The 16,266-nt window shown below is 37.0% G+C and overlaps 2 protein-coding genes across 2 annotated transcripts; one reads left to right on the top strand and one right to left on the bottom strand.

Annotated features, from left to right (window-relative positions):
- The first annotated feature begins 6,703 nt into the window (after positions 1–6,703).
- LOC114309050 (putative disease resistance protein RGA1) lies at positions 6,704–16,060 on the top strand. Its single transcript, XM_082912371.1, has 6 exons — positions 6,704–7,147; positions 8,937–9,049; positions 9,158–9,322; positions 10,135–10,198; positions 10,892–11,075; positions 12,237–16,060. The coding sequence occupies exons 1-6, from the start codon at positions 6,848–6,850 to the stop codon at positions 16,058–16,060; spliced, it is 4,650 nt and encodes a 1,549-aa protein (XP_082768497.1). The 5' UTR covers positions 6,704–6,847.
- LOC145820222 (uncharacterized) lies at positions 10,257–11,998 on the bottom strand. Its single transcript, XM_082915245.1, has 2 exons — positions 10,790–11,998; positions 10,257–10,469 (listed from the first exon to the last, which is right to left on the bottom strand). Exons 1-2 carry the CDS (start codon positions 11,853–11,855, stop codon positions 10,435–10,437), a joined length of 1,101 nt encoding a protein of 366 aa, XP_082771371.1. The 5' UTR covers positions 11,856–11,998; the 3' UTR covers positions 10,257–10,434.
- Positions 16,061–16,266: the final 206 nt, after the last annotated feature.

The raw sequence follows: 16,266 nt of genomic DNA, 5'->3' as shown, positions 1-16,266 counted from the left end.
CTTCTCTCCATCTAGAATTTTATGTATGTCTAAGACTTCGAAATCTACTCTGAGAGGAGATCACAAAACAAGGGAACGAAAAGAATTACAATTTTAGTTTTATCACTTGCACGATAATAATGTACATGCACATGGCCGCAAAAAAAAATCTAATGTATCAAAAAGAAAACTTAAACCTGAGCTAAAACTCAAAAAATCAACATTTCCATAAGTACAACAAAAAACTAATAAGTTACCAATTACAAGGACAACATTAGTATAGTCAAAGCATATGGGAGAACTGCCCCCTTGGTAGACACAGGAACACACCTCAATAGATATGGATACATAATTATTATATGCCATATGTATTCAAAGATAATAATTTTTAAAATATGGAGGAGCATAGATATAAATTTACATTGCTAAACAGAGCACATACAACTCATCAATCACTAAAACACAGAGAGAGAGAGAGAGAGAGAGAGAGAGAGAGAGAGAGAGAGAGAGAGAGAGAGAGAGAGAGAGAGAGAGAGGGAAATGAAGAGTTTCAGAGAGACGGTGGAGCTCACCTTAGTAGACGATGGTGCAGGCAGCGGAGCTTCGAAATCAAAATCGTTCTGAGATGAAATCATTGAGACCGATCTGAATCTCTGCGAATGATAAGGGTTTAGAGAGGGTTGAGAGAGAGAGAGAGAGCTCACCTACCTCGTCGATGCAGATGGTGGTGGCGGTGGAGCTTCGAAATCAGAGATTCAGATTAAATCGAAATCAGAGAAGGCGTGAGGATTCAAAATAAGGGTTTACAAAGGCTTTATTCTCAGATTCAAAATAGGCTTCGAAATTGAGAAAGAGAATCACCGAAACATAAATTTCGAAATCGAAATCGAAATCGATCTGTTGAGATTGCATCATTCTGAGATGAATCAGTGAGAGATGAATCGATAAACAGATGAGTCAGCAAGAGATTAGGGCATCTGTTTAGAGAGAGAGAGAGAGCGAACGAGAGACTGAACGATAAACAGATGAGTGCGTAAGTGACTAGGGTATTCACCAGCTCGCCTATATAAAAGAGAGGAAGCGCCTTCAAATAGTGAAACGACGCTGTTTTGATATTAAAAAAAATGGCGTTTAAAAAACGTCGTTAAAAATTATAAAACGTGGCGTTTCATAAAACGCCGTTAAAAAAAACGTCGTCAAAACTCATATTTTAATTGTGAACTTCGATTTGTATTCCAGACTCGAAGTTCAAGAAAACAAAGATTAATAGGGGAAAACTCATCATAATCAACACGTAGCACCACCCCCAATAGCACTCCCCAATTGAAAACTAGCTTCCACCAAAAGACACTCCAGTGGCAGACCATGCAAACGAACCTAAACTGCATACTGCAAAATTTTCAGATGCTCAAGCACCAAATTTGGTCGCCCGTACTCAATAATGAGCAAAGCACCAGCCACCTCATATGGTCCTTGGGCCACCACCCTATGCATGTCAGCTTCACTCGCAAACCGGAAAATATAAAAGTTTCCATGATGCCCAGCCACTTCAACCCCACTCAAAGCTCTCCAATGCTCATCAATAAAGTGTTGCATCAGATAAGTCACAAACTGACAATCCAACAGATTACCCCCCACCAAACACCTTTTGGAACATATATGGTTACCCATACTCCACAATGGCGCCGACATCGTCAAGCGAACTCCCCTGCGCTGTTGTGTATACTGCAAGCGATTTAAAAAACGTAGATGGGGTAGACCTCGACGTTCCTCTGAATATTCGCTTCCCTGATCCATATCACTACTATCCGTCCAAGTCCTTCCCTTATATAGCCCGACATACTACCCAGAAAAGAAGACTGTACTTCAGAAAGATCCAAAAGCTGACTTACCTCTTGAGGCAAACACGAACCCCCTTCCCTACAAAAGAAACTGACACTGATCCTTAACTCAAACCACAACGGACAAAGGAAGACCCCACTGGTTCCCCAAAACACAAAAAACCTTACAGAACAGAGCCTATGGAAGATACTCTATATCAACCTTAACAAATCCACTAACACCAGCCAAAGAAACCAACTGCGATTGCAAAAAGAACAAAAGTAGATAACACCAACCAAAGCTCGTGGAAAGAGATAGAACAGATCCTCTAAAGGTTTAATGATATCAGCAGTTTCTTTGTCCTCAACTAATATTTAATTTTACAAAAGGTCAAGGTGTCAAAAGTTAAGAATATAATAATCATTCTAAAATTAATTTTAAAGAAAATGGAGAATTGTTGTGGTGTAATTTTACGACCAAATAAATGTGTAATTCACCACAAAAATTTATAATAGCAATCACAAAATGTGTAACTTTGCAATAAATCAACGTAACAAAATAATTTAAATTTTGGTGATTGATATTGCAAAAATTTTTGGTTTTATTATGACATTTTTTGTTATACCAATTTATAACGAGATTATATATTATGTAGTTAATATTGCGAAACTTTGTAATGACATTACTTTTTATTTTCGTGGTAAATTTTATGTAATATGCACCACTAAAGTGGTGCACAATATAACATTTCTTAAGAAAATAATTCTATAAAATTTCAACTCTTAATTTATTTTTATTTTTTTTAATTATATGGTCTGTTGGCAGTAAGGGGCATAAGCCAGTGGCAGGCGTGTAATTCAATTTGTGCAACTAACCTAACTGGAGGGCAAAATAGGAATCAAAGTACAAGCCTTCTTCACCAAAGCATTTTTAAAAACAACAACAAAAAAAAATTAATTTTTGGTACACGGAAAAAAGGGGTGGCACGGGCTTAGCCAAACCCCAGTCCCGGGTTGGAAGTATTTTCGTGTCAAGCCCTATCCACTGAACCCATCCCGAGGAGCACCAAAGCAATTCTTATATATATATTTTTTCTTTTCCACTTAAAGAGGATGTGAAATGTGGGGGAAAGTGGAGTAAATTTATTTTTAAAAAGAGATGAATAACAATGAGATAGATATAAAAGAGATAAAATAAATATAAAGAAATAAATTAGATTCTCATCTTAAAATCTTGCCATCATATAATAACTTACCAATATCTCTTATTAAAATATTAAATACCTTAAAAATATGGGATTTCACTGCGTTAGTCCATCCATGATATATATGAGGCTTTGATCCAAAAAAATTGAATTCTTTATGTTAAGTTTATTTCATGTTTACATTGGATGATTACATGATTTTGATCAATCCAAATGATTCTTTGATTTCATTTTACAATATATACAATGTGTGTGTATATATATATATATTGTGTATGTATATATATATATATGTGTATTTGTTTTTGTTTGGGAAAAGACCCAGAGTAATGAACAGAGAACAGAAAACAGAGAAGAGTGGTTTTTTTTTTTAAAAAAAAAAGAAAATTGTAATTTCATCTTTCCCATTTTAATTTATTTTAGTTGATTTTGTTTCTCTCGTATCTATCAGCTACCAACCCCTTTTCTATTTCCATTATTGTAGCCTATATATATATATATAGGAAAAATTAGTGAAACATTCCTCTCTAACTTTGTGTAGTAGGAGAGGTCCAAGATGCTTTTTTTATTAAGCTAAGATCCCTTAACATTTTCACAAAAAAAAAAAAAAAATCGACTCAGAGAAATTTTGCTTGACTCATAGAAATTTCAACCCCAACTTAGAGAAATTTCTCTGATTTCACAGAGAAGTCGAATTTTCTCTATAAAAATGTTGAGGGACTTTAACTTGTATGTCCTTTATTTTATAAAATCTTAATATCAGAGACTTTAAAATCCCATATATATATATATATATTGCGTATGCATGTATATATATGTATCTGTTTTTGTGCAAAATATAATTAAATGAAAATTAGTTTAAAATGTCAGAAATTAAATAAATAATTAGAGGTTTTTTTTTTTTTCCTTTTGATGGGTGGTTATTATGTTATTTAATTGAATTAATGTTGTTTTTATTGTTGCTTAAGTTAGAGGTTATGTGCAGGAGAGAAAAAGAGAGAAATAAAACAAGAGAAGCAAAAATTAGGTAGAAGGACAAAGGGTTATCAAGCTAATTTTACATTATTTTTTAACGGTGTTAGAGTTGCAATTTAATCCAAAATCATAAAGGGATTGTCTGCCTATTTTTGAACAATAGGGGTAAAGTTTCGGCCTTAAACCAAGGGTTAGCTGAATTTTGCCCAATCAAATTATAAATCTCCACCTTTCTTATTTCATATACTCCACATCTGTCCATTTCTTGGTGAAAATGAAATGCTACCATTATTTTTCAACCTTCTCAACTGGGTTTAATTGTGTTGTCTTCTATCAGCACTAATAAAATAATCAATAATATTATTAAATAAATATTAACAGGGATGAATCTAGAATTCTAACAATGGGGAGAATATATACTAAACCAAAATTTGGGGGAAAAAATTACTGTCTAAAACATCAATTTCTATCAACAAAAAGAAAAAAAGAGTAAAAAATAACATGAAAAACATATATAAATAAGTATTTTTATATATATATTTTTGCTGAACTACAAAAGATGGCAATTTTAAGACATTTTATTAATACTAGTTATGAGAAACAAAACTACTTTTTTTAAAGATGTTATCGTTTGCCCAAACTATTAATTTTTATACTTTGCACATTATGTTTCATAGATATAGAATGCATGGATTGTGCAACTAATTAATTTTCTTTAAAACCTAGAGAGGGTGAATTCGTATAATTTAAAAATAATTAACAACTAATACTAATATATGAGTGAGTGAATTCGTAGGGGGCAATCGCTTCTAGATGTGTATTTCTTACCGTGTCTTACAAGGTGATGAGATCCATATATTTGTGAATTCTATAGCTTGTGAGAGAGATAGTGAGAAATATAGTACTACAAGCGATGCTCTACTATTTTTTTATTTTTTTTGGAAAAGCAACGAAGAATATTATTAAGCTTATGTAAGAAAAAAGAGAGAGGACGAGATGCTCTACCATTATTAATAATATTATATTCCCTTTTCCTTTTGTCTTTTGAATTTTTTATTTTTTTAACACTTTACACTTTATTATTTAAGCAATGAGAATCCAATTCCTAAAATAATCTTAGGGAGTTTGAAAATTGAATTATCATTCAAATGGTTGCATTCCATTTCATTTTGTTTTTATTCGATGGGTTCGTTTGGAATGTGGGTTGACTTTTTGGCTTTTTGACTTTTTTAGCTTAAAACTAAAAACTCTCGTTTGAGATAGATTTTTTGATTTTTTTGACTTTTGTGAAAGAAAAAAATGAAATGGTTATGATTTGGATGCGGTGTTTTATCTTATTAGATTAAAAAACCTATTTTATTTTTTTTATGACTAAAATAGCTAAAAAACTAAAAAGCCTGACATGTGAAATGAAGGCTATGGGCATGTTTGATTGGAAGGATTAAAGCATGGGATTGAGATTATTAATCCGTGGGTCCAATCATCCTATGTTTGTTTTGACATTTTGGTTTAGGAATATTAATCCAATGGATAATTAATCCAACAAATTTGTAGGATTATTAGTAATGGGGTAGGGGTGGGATAGTTAATACCACACTAATTTGATAGCATTATTAATACCTCACTATTGACGTTGTGAATCAAACATGGCCTATAAGTATTAAAGTTTATAACTATTAACCCAAACCTCCATATTTTTTTCTCAACTTTTTTAGTCTAAAAAGACAAAAAGTGCACTTTTTTAGGACACCCCAAACCAGCCCTTAATTTTATTTTGACCGACCTATAGGGAACCCTTTTTTTTTAATATTTTATTTACCAACACAAGTACTTTAAAAATAAAATTCTCATATCCAAATAAATTTTTTTTTTTTTTTGAAATTTAAAATATTTATGAGGTATTTTCAAAACACGGCTTCGAAGTTAAAGTAATATTTTTTTTAAAAAAAGTTTACAACTTGAATTTAAAAATTTTATTTATTAAAAAAAAAAATTTGGAGTTCGGTAAGAAACTCTAGATATATTTGTTGTTTCATTTTCTTTTTTTGGGAGTAAATTGCACTAACCTGTCTTATAGTTTAGAAAATATACATAGAGTTTAGAAAATATACATCGAATTTCACAAGTTAAACATAATATTTTTTGATACTTTTAAAGTTCACATAATATTTAGTCTTATTTTCATCACTAATTTGTTAGTCGTATAATGAAAAAATAATATTGTAATTTATTTTACTTTGAAATGTGTATTTTATCTTATTTTCTTTTGTATCAGTTTCAGGCACTTTAACTCTACCAAAGAGAAGAATGATATAATTATACCAAACTTGTAAAGCTGATTATATATATGTATATAAATCTCAGAGGTAATCATTCTAATTTACCTTTTTTTTTCTGTCTTAAAATTTCGAACTTTTATTTGCATTTATTTATTTGTTTTAACATAGCATCATTTTTTAATTAGAAAATTGTACGGAAAAAAAATTATACCCTGCATACTTAGAGAACAGAGAACCATATACCCTGCTTGCTAGAGAGGAGGGAGGGAGGAAGGGCCCTGCTTGCTTTATACCCTGCTTTTCACCAACCAAAAAAATTATACAAAACGTTTGTCCCGAATCATATACCCTGCTTGCTAGTAGGGAGAGAGGGAGGGAGGGAAGGCCTTACTTGCTTTATACCCTGCTTGCTAGAGAACACAGAGAACCATCCAAAATCATATTCTTCATTCAATTACCTACCTACCAAACTTGTTTGAAACAGAAACTTGCTGAGTTCCAAAAATTTGCTCTCAACTCTCTCTCTCTCTCATATTGCTTTGTTTCATACATTCCTTCCTGGGCTCTTTCACAACAAAGACGAGTAGACATGGATGTGGTGGGGATCTTTATCTCTCCATTGCTTCAAGCTGTGATTGACAAGTTGTTGTCCCCTGATTTAATCAACTTGGCGCGTCGTGAGGGTGTCAACACTTCCATCAAGAAGCTGAAGAAGTCATTTGAAGATATAAACGATGTTCTTGCTGATGCAGAGGAGAAGCAGATATCCGACAGGGCTGTCAATAAGTGGCTGAAAGAGCTCCAGCATTTGGCTTATGATGCGGACGATGTGCTGGACGAGTTTGCCACTGAAGCTCTACGAAAGAAGCTGATCAGGGCAGAGACTGATTGAAATAAATATTGAGAGAGAGAGTGATTGAAAGAGCTAATACACTCTGTGATTCAATTGTGTATTAAACATGAAGAGAAGGCTCCATTATATAGGAGAGCTAATACAACATCATTATGATACTACATTATGAAAGCAAACATATAAAAATACAAAGTAGCCGAAAGTTGAAGGCACTAGCCGAAAGTTGAAGGCACTACCTAAAGCACTACAATAAATCATCTGATGGAGAAGCACTACCTATTAAATATATATTAATGATATAAGCATGCAGTTGGTTTTATTAACAAATAGCTTGCTTGATTTCCAATACTCCCCCTCAAGCTACGTTGTAGATATTAATCATTCCCAATTTTTCCGTCAGATCTTCGAAGTGAACGCGAGCAAGAGCTTTTGTGAGAATGTCAGCCTTTTGATAGTTTGTTGGAGTGTAGCTGACTTGAAAAACGCCTTCTTCAATCTTTTCCTTGATAAAGTGTCGATCTATCTCCACGTGTTTCGTTCGATCATGATGAACCGGATTCTTAGCTATACTGATGGCGGCTTGGTTGTCGCAGTATAAAACCATGGGATGCTCAGATGGAACCCGTAATTCTTCTAACATCCTGTTCAACCAGATTCCCTCACAGATACCTAGTGCCATAGCACGAAATTCTGCCTCAGCACTACTACGGGCTACCACTGACTGTTTCTTGCTTCGCCATGTAACCGCGTTCCCCCAAACAAACGAACAATAGCCAGAAGTTGATCTTCGATCAGTCAATGAACCGGCCCAATCTGCATCTGAAAAAATCTCAATTTTTCTATTTGTTGTTCTTTGGAAGAAGAGACCCTTTCCCGGTGTCCTTTTTAGGTACCTCAATATTCTGATCACAGCAGTCATGTGTTTTTCGGTTGGATTATTCATGAATTGACTGACCACACTAACAGAGAAGCCGATGTCTGGCCTTGTATGAGAAAGATAAATGAGTTTTCCCACAAGACGTTGATATCTCCCTTTATCACTTGGTGCACTACCGTCACTTTCTTCCAGTTTGATAGTTGTGTCCATAGGTGTGTCTGCCGGCTTGCATCCTAGCATCCCTGTTTCATTCAGTAAGTCTAGAACGTATTTACGTTGTGAGACTGCTATACCTTTCTTTGACCTAGCAATCTCCATTCCAAGAAAGTACTTAAGGTTTCCAAGATCTTTAATCTCAAATTCCTTTGTGAGGAATTTTTTAAGTAAGCCAATTTCCTCTTCATGATCACCTGTTAGAATTATGTCATCCACATAAACAATGATAATTGCCAATTTCCCTCCTAGGGAGTGCTTCACAAATAATGTATGATCGGATTGACATTGAACAAAACCGTACCCTTTCACTGCCTTAGTGAACCGTTCAAACCAGGCCCTGGGAGATTGTTTGAGACCATACAAGGATTTTTGGAGTCTGCAAACTTTGTTGGAATTTAATGTTGTCTCAAGTCCAGCAGGAATGTCCATGTAAACTTCTTCCTCTAAGTCACCATTGAGAAAGGCATTTTTCACATCAAGTTGGTGAAGTGTCCAATCGAGATTAGCTGCCAAGGATAAAAGTACACGAACAGTGTTGAGCTTGGCAACTGGAGCAAAGGTTTCTTGATAGTCAATGCCATAGGATTGGGAGAATCCTTTGGCGACCAACCGAGCTTTATAACGTTCTACATTACCATCTGCCTTGTGTTTTACTGTGAAAATCCACTTACACCCAACTGGTTTCTTACCTCTTGGAAGATCAGTAATTGCCCAAGTACCATTCTTTTCCAGAGCCCGAACTTCCTCATTGACTGCCGCCTTCCACTTCGGATACTTGAAAGCTTCCTGAATATTCCGAGGAATGGGTATCTCCGTGATGCTAGACGTGAAGGCACGAAACGAAGGTGATAGCTTATCATAAGAAATAAAGTTCCCAATGGGATGCTGAGTACATGATCTAACTCCTTTTCTCCAAGCTATGGGCATATTAAGAATACTATTTTCTAACTCAGAATTATCAGTACTATCTGTGGGAGGAAGATTGTCACCTGGAATGTTGCTTGGATTAGAACCCGGTTCAGCCTCATGGGATTGTTGAGAAATTGCTCCTTCCTCCGTTTCCTTTTGGATGTGCTCATTATCCCGCAAGTCAACAATGAACTCAGAATTTTCGGCAGGTAAAGATTGATTCAATGACTCAGGAGGTGTGGGATTCTTGGTGGTGATGGATGGCTCACTAAATGACTCAAGGGTCCAAAATTGATTTTCCTGGGGTGGAGTCTCCCCCTGAAGAACGATTTTAGGGTAGTAAGACTGGGTTTCAAAAAATGTGACATCCATGGAATTGTAGAATTTCCTTGTGACCGGAGAGTAACACTTATACCCTTTTTGATGTGACGAATACCCAATGAAGATACACTTGAGCGACCTAGGATCAAGTTTACTTCGATACTGTTGATGGATATGAACAAAGACAGAACACCCGAAAATTTTTGGTGGGATAGTGGAGATGAGGCGAGTAGTTGGAAAGGATTTTAGGAGAAGTTGACAAGGAGTTTGGAATTGTAGTACCCTAGATGGCATCCTATTGATAAGGTAGGCTGCTGTAAGAACAGCTTCCCCCCAGAAGAATTGTGGAACATTTGTGGAAAACATTAGCGATCTAGCAACATCTAACAAATGTCTATTTTTCCGTTCAGCGATGCCATTTTGTTGTGGGGTGTCAACACATGAACTTAAGTGAACTATCCCTTCTTTGGCTAAAAATTCTCCTAGAATGGAGTTGAAATAGTCCCGAGCATTATCAGATTTTAGAATTTGGATTTTTGACTGGAATTGTGTCTGAATCATAATTTGAAAATTTTTGAAAATTTGGCTTGTTTCAGATTTGTCTTTCATGAGGAAGACCCAAGTTAATCTAGTATGATCATCTATGAATGAGACAAACCACCTAGTACCAGTTACATTTTTTATTCTTGATGGACCCCAGATATCACTATGAATTAGTGAGAATGGACGAGACGCTTTATAGGATTGAATGGGAAAATGGGACCGTACATGCTTAGACAATTGACAGATTTCACAATCAAAAGGTTTTGGAGTTTTAAATAATGAAGGAAATAAATGCTTGAGATACATAACATTCGGATGACCTAAGCGATAGTGCCACAACATAATTGCTCTATCGTTATTTTGACACGAAACCGAAAAAGAACTACCACGAATTGCCGTTTGAGGTTGTTCCTGTGGATAGTGGCGTTCCTTAAGGATGTAGAGTCCAGAGCATTCCTCAGCATTGCCAATCGTCTTCCCCGAATCCAAATCCTGAAATTCACAATGAGTGGAGAAAAAATTAGTAACACACCTCTTTTCCTTAGTGAGTTTACTAATTGACAATAAATTACAGTCCAAGTCAGGAACAAGGAGAACAGAGTTGAGAATAAGATTCCTAGACAGCACAACTGAACCTATACCAGCAACCTTTGATAGTGAACCATCTGCTATTCGGACCGTTAAATTATTTTGACATGAGCTATATGTATCAAAAATTGTTGCATCTCCCGTCATATGATCAGATGCTCCTGAGTCCACAATCCAAGGTTTTTTACGTTTCTTACCAACAGTAAAGGCGTTCAAAGAATTACCTTTGTGAGCCAAGGTTCCGGATCCAATGATGTGGTTGGAAGACGAACCAGATTGTGACTGTAGTAGTTTCTGGAGCATCTCCATTTGCTCCTTGGTGAAAGGGCTTGCTTCAGGTTGTGGTGATCGTTCATTTGTACCTACATGATTACCTCGTCCTTCTTTCTCAAGAGGCTGACGTGGCTTCCAATCTGCTGGCTTTCCATGAATCTTCCAGCAAGTTTCTCTCGAGTGACCCGGCTTTCTACAATGATCACACCAAGGCCTACCTCCTTTATTGTTCTGACGGTTGTCAATAGGAGCGAATTGAGTCTTAAGAGCCGAGCTTTCTGCCATATTCAGTTGTTGATGGGATCCCATCATGAGTTTTTTCCGGCTTTCTTCGCGACGGACTTCAGAGAATGCCTCTCTAAGGCTAGGTAGCGGTTTTACTCCCATAATTCTTCCTCTGATTTCATCAAGATTTGTGTTTAATCCTAACAAGAATGTAAACACACGCTTCCCTTCGACAATCTTTTTATACAACAAACCATCAGCAACACACTGCCAGTTATGAACCTCAAACGTATCAAGTTGACGCCATAGACGAGTAAGGGTATTGAAATATTCAGTTACCGTAAGATTGTCTTGACGTAAATCGTGGAGGGAGCTTTCAAGCTGGATGATTTCAGATGTGTTTTCCTTGTCTGAAAACGTTTCTTTTGCCATGTCCCAGATCTCTTTGGCAGTATCAAATGACAGAAAATTTTCGCCAATGTCAGTGGTCATAGAGTTGACGAGCCACGACATGACCATGTTATTTTCAGCTATCCACCTTTTGTAGGTTGATGCTGTGGTTTCTGGTAGTGCTGAGGCTCCGGTGATGTAGTCGTCTTTCTCCTTTCCCCGTATAAACATTAATATGGATTGAGACCATTGCAAATAATTTTGCCCATTCAGTTTATGGGCGGTGATCGGAAGATGAGAGGTTTCCATTTGATGAGAGGATAAAGATGATGAGATGATAATATCAGAAGAAGAGGAGGATGAGTCGATAGCCATTCCAAAAGCTGGACCGTATTTAGGCATGAAATAGAAGAATAGATTTGAGTAGAAGAGAGAGACAACAAAAAAAAATATTGATGATGAGACAGGATTACACCTGCTCTGATACCATGAAATAAATATTGAGAGAGAGAGTGATTGAAAGAGCTAATACACTCTGTGATTCAATTGTGTATTAAACATGAAGAGAAGGCTCCATTATATAGGAGAGCTAATACAACATCATTATGATACTACATTATGAAAGAAAACATATAAAAATACAAAGTAGCCGAAAGTTGAAGGCACTAGCCGAAAGTTGAAGGCACTACCTAAAGCACTACAATAAATCATCTGATGGAGAAGCACTACCTATTAAATATATATTAATGATATAAGCATGCAGTTGGTTTTATTAACAAATAGCTTGCTTGATTTCCAATACTGATGCTGATGTTGATGTTGGTGAGGCCAGCACATGTAGGAAGGTACGACGATTCCTCCTTTCTACTTGTTGCACTGGTTTTACTCCAAGTACGATTTCATTCAATTTCGCAATTGAGTCCAAGTTGAGGCAGATCAATGTTCGGTTACAAGATGTTACTACAAGAATTAAGGAACTTGGTTTGGTCAAAAAGGCTATTGGGGGGATGAAGTCTACAAATGTGTGGCAGAGACCAGAAACTACATATTTGGTGAAAGAGCCTTGTGTTTATGGTAGAGAAGAAAAGAAAAAACAGATTATTGAATTGCTTCTCAGAGATGCAGCAACTCAAAACAAAGTCGATGTCATTCCCATCGTGGGCATGGGTGGGGTTGGCAAGACTACTCTGGCTCAACTCATTTGCAATGATAATGGTGTCAAAAGCCATTTCGATCTGAAAGCGTGGGTTTGTGTATCTGACGAGTTTGACGTTAAGAGAATAACAAAGGCAATTTTGGATGAATTCAATCTTGATTCATGCAATTCAACAGAGTTAAATACCCTTCAACGTAAACTTGAGGACAAACTGGCAGGAAAAAAGTTTTTGCTTGTCCTAGATGATGTGTGGAACTATAGAGATGAAGAGTGGAGTTCACTACAATCTCCGTTTCGAGCTGCAGCACATGGAAGTAAAATCATTGTGACAACGCGAATCACGACTGTTGCACGACAGGTGGGTACAATTGAACACCACGATTTGAAAGAGTTATCACCTGATGATTGCTGGTCAATCTTTGCCCAACATGCATTCAAGAATATAAATATTAGTGAACATCCAGAATTGGAATCAATTGGTAGGCAAATTGTTGCTAAGTGCGGAGGCTTGCCACTGGCAGCAAGGGCTCTCGGTGGCTTATTACAATGTAACCAAAATGAGCATGAATGGAAAATGGTACTAACTAGCAATATATGGGATAAACCATACGAGGAAAGCCACATTCTCCCATCACTAAAATTGAGCTATCATCATCTCCCTTCTCATTTGAAGAGGTGCTTTGGTTATTGTGCAATTGTCCCAAAGGATTACGAATTTGGGAAGGATGAATTAGTCTTGTTATGGATGGCAGAAGGTTTAATTGAACACCCAGAAGGTGGAGAACAAATAGAAGATGTAGGCCGCAGGTATTTTCACGAATTGGTGTCTAGGTCATTTTTCCAATTGTCAAGGCATAATAAATTGCTATTCATAATGCATGACCTCATCAATGATTTGGCTCAAGCAGTTGCAGGGGACATATGTTTTAGGTTGGAGAATAATTTAGAGGGCGACAAGCAGAACAAGATTTCAAATAAAGCTCGACATTCATCTTATGTTGGTAGTGAATATGAAGGAATCAGAAAATTCAAAGCTTTCGATGATGCCAGATGCTTACGAACCTTCTTAAGGTTTTCGGCGAGTGCATTCAACTACACAACAAGGTACTTGATTCATGATTTGTTGCCAATGTTAAAGTGCTTACGTGAGTTGCGTTTGTGTTGTTATGGGATTGATGAACTACCAGATTCCATTGGAGATCTAAAGCATCTACGGTACCTTGATGTATCCCATTCTCGAATTAGGAAGTTACCTGATTCGGTGGTAACTCTCTACAATTTACAAGTCTTGTTTTTGAAATTTTGTGTTAAACTTGAGAAGTTGCCTCTAAACATGGGGAGGCTAGTGAACTTGCGCCACTTTGACATGACTGGCGTGCATATTCCATCATCAGAAGAGATGTCACTACATATAGGTAAATTAACTAATCTCCGAACATTGTCAAATTTTATGGTGGGTAAAAATCGTGGGCGTAAAATAGGAGAGTTGAAAAACCTATCACATATTCAAGGGGCAATACACATATCAAGAATGGAGAATGTCAGCGATGTTAAGGATGCAGTGGATGCCAATTTAATGTCTAAGGAGGAGTTAAAAGAGTTATCACTAGAATGGAATGAATCTCATAGTTCACAGAATGACATAGTCGAGAGGGATGTGCTTGACGTGATGAGGCCTTTCAAATTTTTGGAACGACTCATCATCAGTGGGTATGGTAGTACAAAATTTCCAAACTGGGTTGGAGATGTTTCATTCTCTAAAATGGTATTCATGCGATTAGAAGGTAGTAAATATTGCACATCATTGCCACCACTTGGACAACTGCCCGTGCTTAAAGACCTTTACATTGAAGGAATGAGTACAATAAAGTGCCTTGGTTGTGAGTTCTATGGGCAGCAGTGTGGTGCCAAACCTTTCCCCTCTCTAGAGAGACTGAGCTTTGAGTTTATGACAGAATGGGAGGATTGGTCTGCTTTTGAAACAGAGGGAGTTCAGCCGTTCAGTCATCTCAGTGAGCTTTCCATCATAAATTGTCCCAAACTTGTTGGAAGATTACCAAATGATCTTCCTTGTCTTAATTCTCTCAAAATTGATGGTTGTCCGCAGTTGTTGATTGATGTTTCGAGCCTCGTTCAGCCATCACTTGCATCCTTGTCAATGAATAATGTTATGCTCCCAAGCCTTCCAGCACTCTTAGGGATGAAGAACACGATTGAACTTGGTTCCCTCACCTTGGATATTAGCCATGTTACAGTTCCCGACTCCCTCTGCGATCCAAGCACAATTGATGAAGAGTTACTGGCTACTGAAATGTCTAAGCATTTGACTTCAATAACTGCTTTGAGCATTTCTCATGTTGAAAAATTGGCGTTCCTACCGACATGGTTTACTCGAGATTTGATGGGACTCAAGAAATTGGGCATTAGTAACTGCGAAGAACTCATAACATTGTGGCAGAATAAGGTGAGAACACAAGTATGTCTCCCCTCCCTCTGCCATTTGCAGATTTCTGATTGTCCCAAACTCGTTTGCTTGTTTGAAGAAGAGCAAGAAAAAGGAGGAGAAGGTTCGAACGAGCAGCAACATGAGGGGCTGCCTTGCATGACGAGACTCGAGTATTTAACAATTGAAGAGTGTGGAACGCTGAAGAAACTGCCACAAGATATGCACACATACACATCTCTTGGGGTGCTTAGAATCCGCAATTGTGCAAGTCTGATCTCTTTTCCAATGAAAGGTTTGCCATCTATGCTGAGAGAACTTGCGGTTTCAGGGTGTGATGCTTTGGAGTCCCTACCCGAGTTGATGACACTCAATAATCTGCAAGAGTTGAAGGTTTCTGAATGTGCATCACTCACATATTTATTGTCAAGAGGTGGGCTACCATCCACACTAAAACAACTTTGGATTCGTTGGTGTGCAAAGCTGGAGTCACTTTTTGCAGAGGAAGAGATCAAAATTGATTGTCCATCTCTTGAAGATATTGAAATTACGGGTTGCAGCAGTCTCAAATCTTTACCTGAAGCCAATAATCTCAAGAATCTCAGTCAATTGCAGATATACCATTGTTATAATCTGGAGCCCCTGTCACTTGGTGGTCGTGATGAGAACAACAACATCAACCAACGCACTTCGCTTCAAAAGCTGTGTTTAGTTGATTGCAGAGCAGGAATGGTCTCCTACTTTGTGAAGGAAGGGAGTTTCCCCACCAACATCACTTCACTTGAAATCGGGAGGTTCGGAGTGGACGACGTGGGTCAACTTCCAGTTCCGCCTCCATCTCCATTAGAGTGGGGTTTGCACAAACTCTCTTCTCTTACAACACTCACACTTGATGGCCGAGGTTGGCCGTGGGGAGATACGGTGTCCTTTCCAAAAGAAGGGATGTTCCTGCCCACCTCTCTCATCAATTTGACCATCAGGAAATTCCTAAATCTGGAAAGACTGTAACGCCCTCAAAATAAACCCATAATAACCATAACATTAACATGCATTTATAAAAGAAAAAGAATCATTTGAGTTAGTCATCAGAGTATTCTTATTGACAGACTTTACTTGTAACATCCTGCAACATCAAAATAAATGCCCTAAGGGCTTACATCTTTCCAAGCTAACGCTTGGACACAAAAAGGATGAGTACTAACTCATTTACAAGT

The sequence above is a fragment of the Camellia sinensis genome, chromosome 2, assembly GCF_055761805.1.
Source record: "Camellia sinensis isolate YWXY chromosome 2, ASM5576180v1, whole genome shotgun sequence".
Lineage (NCBI taxonomy): Eukaryota > Viridiplantae > Streptophyta > Magnoliopsida > Ericales > Theaceae > Camellia > Camellia sinensis.
Note: the sequence above shows the minus strand (reverse complement) of the source record. Positions and strands in the feature narration are given on the sequence as shown.

Excerpts from the sequence above, each read along its gene's own strand:
- LOC145820222 (XM_082915245.1), bottom strand. The coding sequence starts at position 11,855 with ATGCCTAAATACGGTCCAGCTTTTGGAATGGCTATCGACTCATCCTCC. Across the intron at positions 10,470-10,789 it reads CGGAACCTTGGCTCACAAAG|GATTTGGATTCGGGGAAGAC; the intron begins GTAATTCTTTGA and ends TGTGAATTTCAG.
- LOC114309050 (XM_082912371.1), top strand. The coding sequence starts at position 6,848 with ATGGATGTGGTGGGGATCTTTATCTCTCCATTGCTTCAAGCTGTGATT. Across the intron at positions 9,323-10,134 it reads GAACTCAGAATTTTCGGCAG|ATATCACTATGAATTAGTGA; the intron begins GTAAAGATTGAT and ends GATGGACCCCAG. Across the intron at positions 10,199-10,891 it reads TTGAATGGGAAAATGGGACC|GGCTTGCTTCAGGTTGTGGT; the intron begins GTACATGCTTAG and ends CCTTGGTGAAAG.